The sequence below is a fragment of the Tigriopus californicus genome, chromosome 5, assembly GCF_007210705.1.
Source record: "Tigriopus californicus strain San Diego chromosome 5, Tcal_SD_v2.1, whole genome shotgun sequence".
Lineage (NCBI taxonomy): Eukaryota > Metazoa > Arthropoda > Copepoda > Harpacticoida > Harpacticidae > Tigriopus > Tigriopus californicus.
This window is the reverse complement of record NC_081444.1, coordinates 2,063,474-2,065,815: the sequence shown is the minus strand read 5'-3', so window position 1 is coordinate 2,065,815 and position 2,342 is coordinate 2,063,474. Positions and strand designations below refer to the sequence as shown.

The 2,342-nt window shown below is 43.9% G+C and overlaps 1 protein-coding gene across 1 annotated transcript; it reads left to right on the top strand.

Moving 5' to 3' along the window:
* Positions 1–256: 256 nt before the first annotated feature.
* LOC131881136 (uncharacterized) lies at positions 257–2,048 on the top strand. Its single transcript, XM_059227905.1, has 3 exons — positions 257–452; positions 530–712; positions 1,589–2,048. The coding sequence occupies exons 1-3, from the start codon at positions 257–259 to the stop codon at positions 1,999–2,001; spliced, it is 792 nt and encodes a 263-aa protein (XP_059083888.1). The 3' UTR covers positions 2,002–2,048.
* Positions 2,049–2,342: the final 294 nt, after the last annotated feature.

Genomic DNA, 2,342 nt, shown 5'->3' with positions numbered 1-2,342 from the left:
CTTGGACCAGCCTCTCATCAGATCTTGGCTCTAAGCACGATTGTTTATTGAGCTGTACGGTGGTACTACAGATCACAAGAAGAAACGAGAACAACAATAATTGTGTTGGGAATTGTGCCCGAAATGAGCGCGGCGTCCGCCTAGATTGGCGTTTTTCTCCATCCATCCAGCAACTTGGGTCAAGCACCCCTTTTGGTGGCGAGCTGGTTCCCTCCCGTTGGTTGAGCTTTTTGATTTTGTCAGTCGATGTCATATCATGGTGGGTTTCAAACTCATCCTCACGGCTCTCTTGGCTTTCGAGATCAGCGCCCTGGAGTTGTTGGCCTCGGAGTTGATGTGTTCGGATCTGCAAGTGACCGTCCGTGCCCATGAGCATGTGATCCCATGGTTCTCCAAGGAATACTATCTCAAGTATCAGCAAAAGGACTCCTCCCTTGTGTGCACCCTCGAGGGTAAGTCCTCAGTTGTCGAGGCAATCCCGTGGCCAGGCCTGAATTGACGATGTTCTCTTTGCTTTTGTTTCAAGTAGCTCCGGATGTGACCGAGTTCCACGTGAGCAGTTTTCAATTGGAGCATGTTCTCGTTGAGTGGCTTTTCTATCCGGAGTATGTCAACCTTCAAGATCTCAAGGAGGATTATGAACGGATCCACACGGATCTGGCTCAATCGCAGCTTCAAGAGCAACCCTGTCGGTTTCCAGTTTCCAACCAAGGTCAGAGGTGGCACCTACAAATAGGATGTATAATAACAACACTTTTTTGAGGTGGCATAGAATAGTAGATAGTTGTAAGAGGATATTTTCTAACACTTTACTTTATGAAGATAAAATACAGACATATTTTTTAACCAAGTTAGGAAATAAGAGTTTGACCTACCGTAAAATGGCTCAGAAACATATCCAATTTTACTCGCTTGCACAAGTCGAAAAACAGGCAGAATAAATCCTATATTCTTTTAAATCTGGACACGCACTTGCAATAACCACAGTCGGTGTACTTTCCAACAAGAGGCTAATAGTGATTGATATTAAACCACTTTTACAAAGTATCCTCAAACGACCAGGGGTTTCAAGTCTCTACTAATCTCACTCTCAGATCAAGGGACCCAGTCCACCTGAGTAATTTCATTTTAATCGAGATCTTTTCCGCTTGGGGTCGTCTAGCCACCAAAGTTGATTCATTAGTTCGTTTTGAATACTTCTCAAATGCGTGCACGTTTCGATTATCCATCGCTATTGTTTTGGATTAGACAGGATTGGAAAGAAAAGGAGAAGAAGAAGTGATGTTTTCCAAGTATTGCATTGAACACAAACCCTATTTTTGAGCTAATAGAGCGATGTAAAAATTCTAATAAGAAGTCAAATCATCTATAGCAATAAAATTGCTGTCGCTGACAAGGTTTCGAGAGTCTCATTTTTTCTCCCTGGAAGAGGAGACTAGGTGGCCCGCTTAACTATCAAAACTTGACTCACGAAACCTAGACAAAAGTGGTCGTCAAAGTGGAATATTTTGATGACGGTACAACTTTAACTTTTATCAAAAAATATATATTGAGAGCAACAATTTACATAGATCTAACCCAATTTCAGTCCCATCATTGCCCAGCGACAACAAGATCCCCATGTGCAAAGAGCATAGCTCTAGGGCTCTGGATCTGACCATTGACCACCGAGGGCGGAAATTTCGTTCTCAACTGACCTTTAATAAGGCCTTGGTCAATCATTCGGGCACTTACCAGTGTCGATGGCGCTGGAAGGAGGAAACGAACTGTCTGGTTAAAACTAGGAGTGGAACTACCCAATCCAAGCACCTACCCGGCCACGATCCTCATCGGAGTGGAACCATTTACGTGAAGGTGTTCAAATTGAGGAACTATTTCGAGGATGTGGCCACCATATTTGTGGCCTCGGCTGCGCTCCTTGTTGTCATCTTCGTTTTGTGGTGCTTGGACACTCATTTAAAGCGCATGAACATGCACCATGTTCCCCCGGAACATCTTTGAACTGAAGATGCCTTAAGCCGAGCGTTAAATAAATATGGAAAGTTGTACATGAGTTCTCGTGAAATAGACCCTGTTCTCGTTACATCATTGGTTCCCTAAGGCCAAGATTCGGATATCGAACGCTACCTTCATTTGTCAAATTATCGGAACCTCGACGAGTTTTGTTCCAAAAATGATTAGGTCGACTTTTGGCCACTAGATGTCCCATTGGAGAACGAGAGAGAAGGTTACGAAAGGCACAAACCGATGGTCTCTAATATGGGAGCCTATCAAGCCTATCAATCAAATCACACGGCTGGATTGATCCATCTCACGTGAAGCCAGTTGCAGAATTTCCGAAC

What these genes read in the sequence shown, in the direction of transcription:
- LOC131881136 (XM_059227905.1), top strand. Translation starts at nt 257, where the DNA reads ATGGTGGGTTTCAAACTCATCCTCACGGCTCTCTTGGCTTTCGAGATC. An exon ending in CCTTGTGTGCACCCTCGAGG is followed by an intron (nt 453 to 529) that starts GTAAGTCCTCAG and finishes TGTTTCAAGTAG; the next exon opens with CTCCGGATGTGACCGAGTTC. An exon ending in GTTTCCAGTTTCCAACCAAG is followed by an intron (nt 713 to 1,588) that starts GTCAGAGGTGGC and finishes ACCCAATTTCAG; the next exon opens with TCCCATCATTGCCCAGCGAC.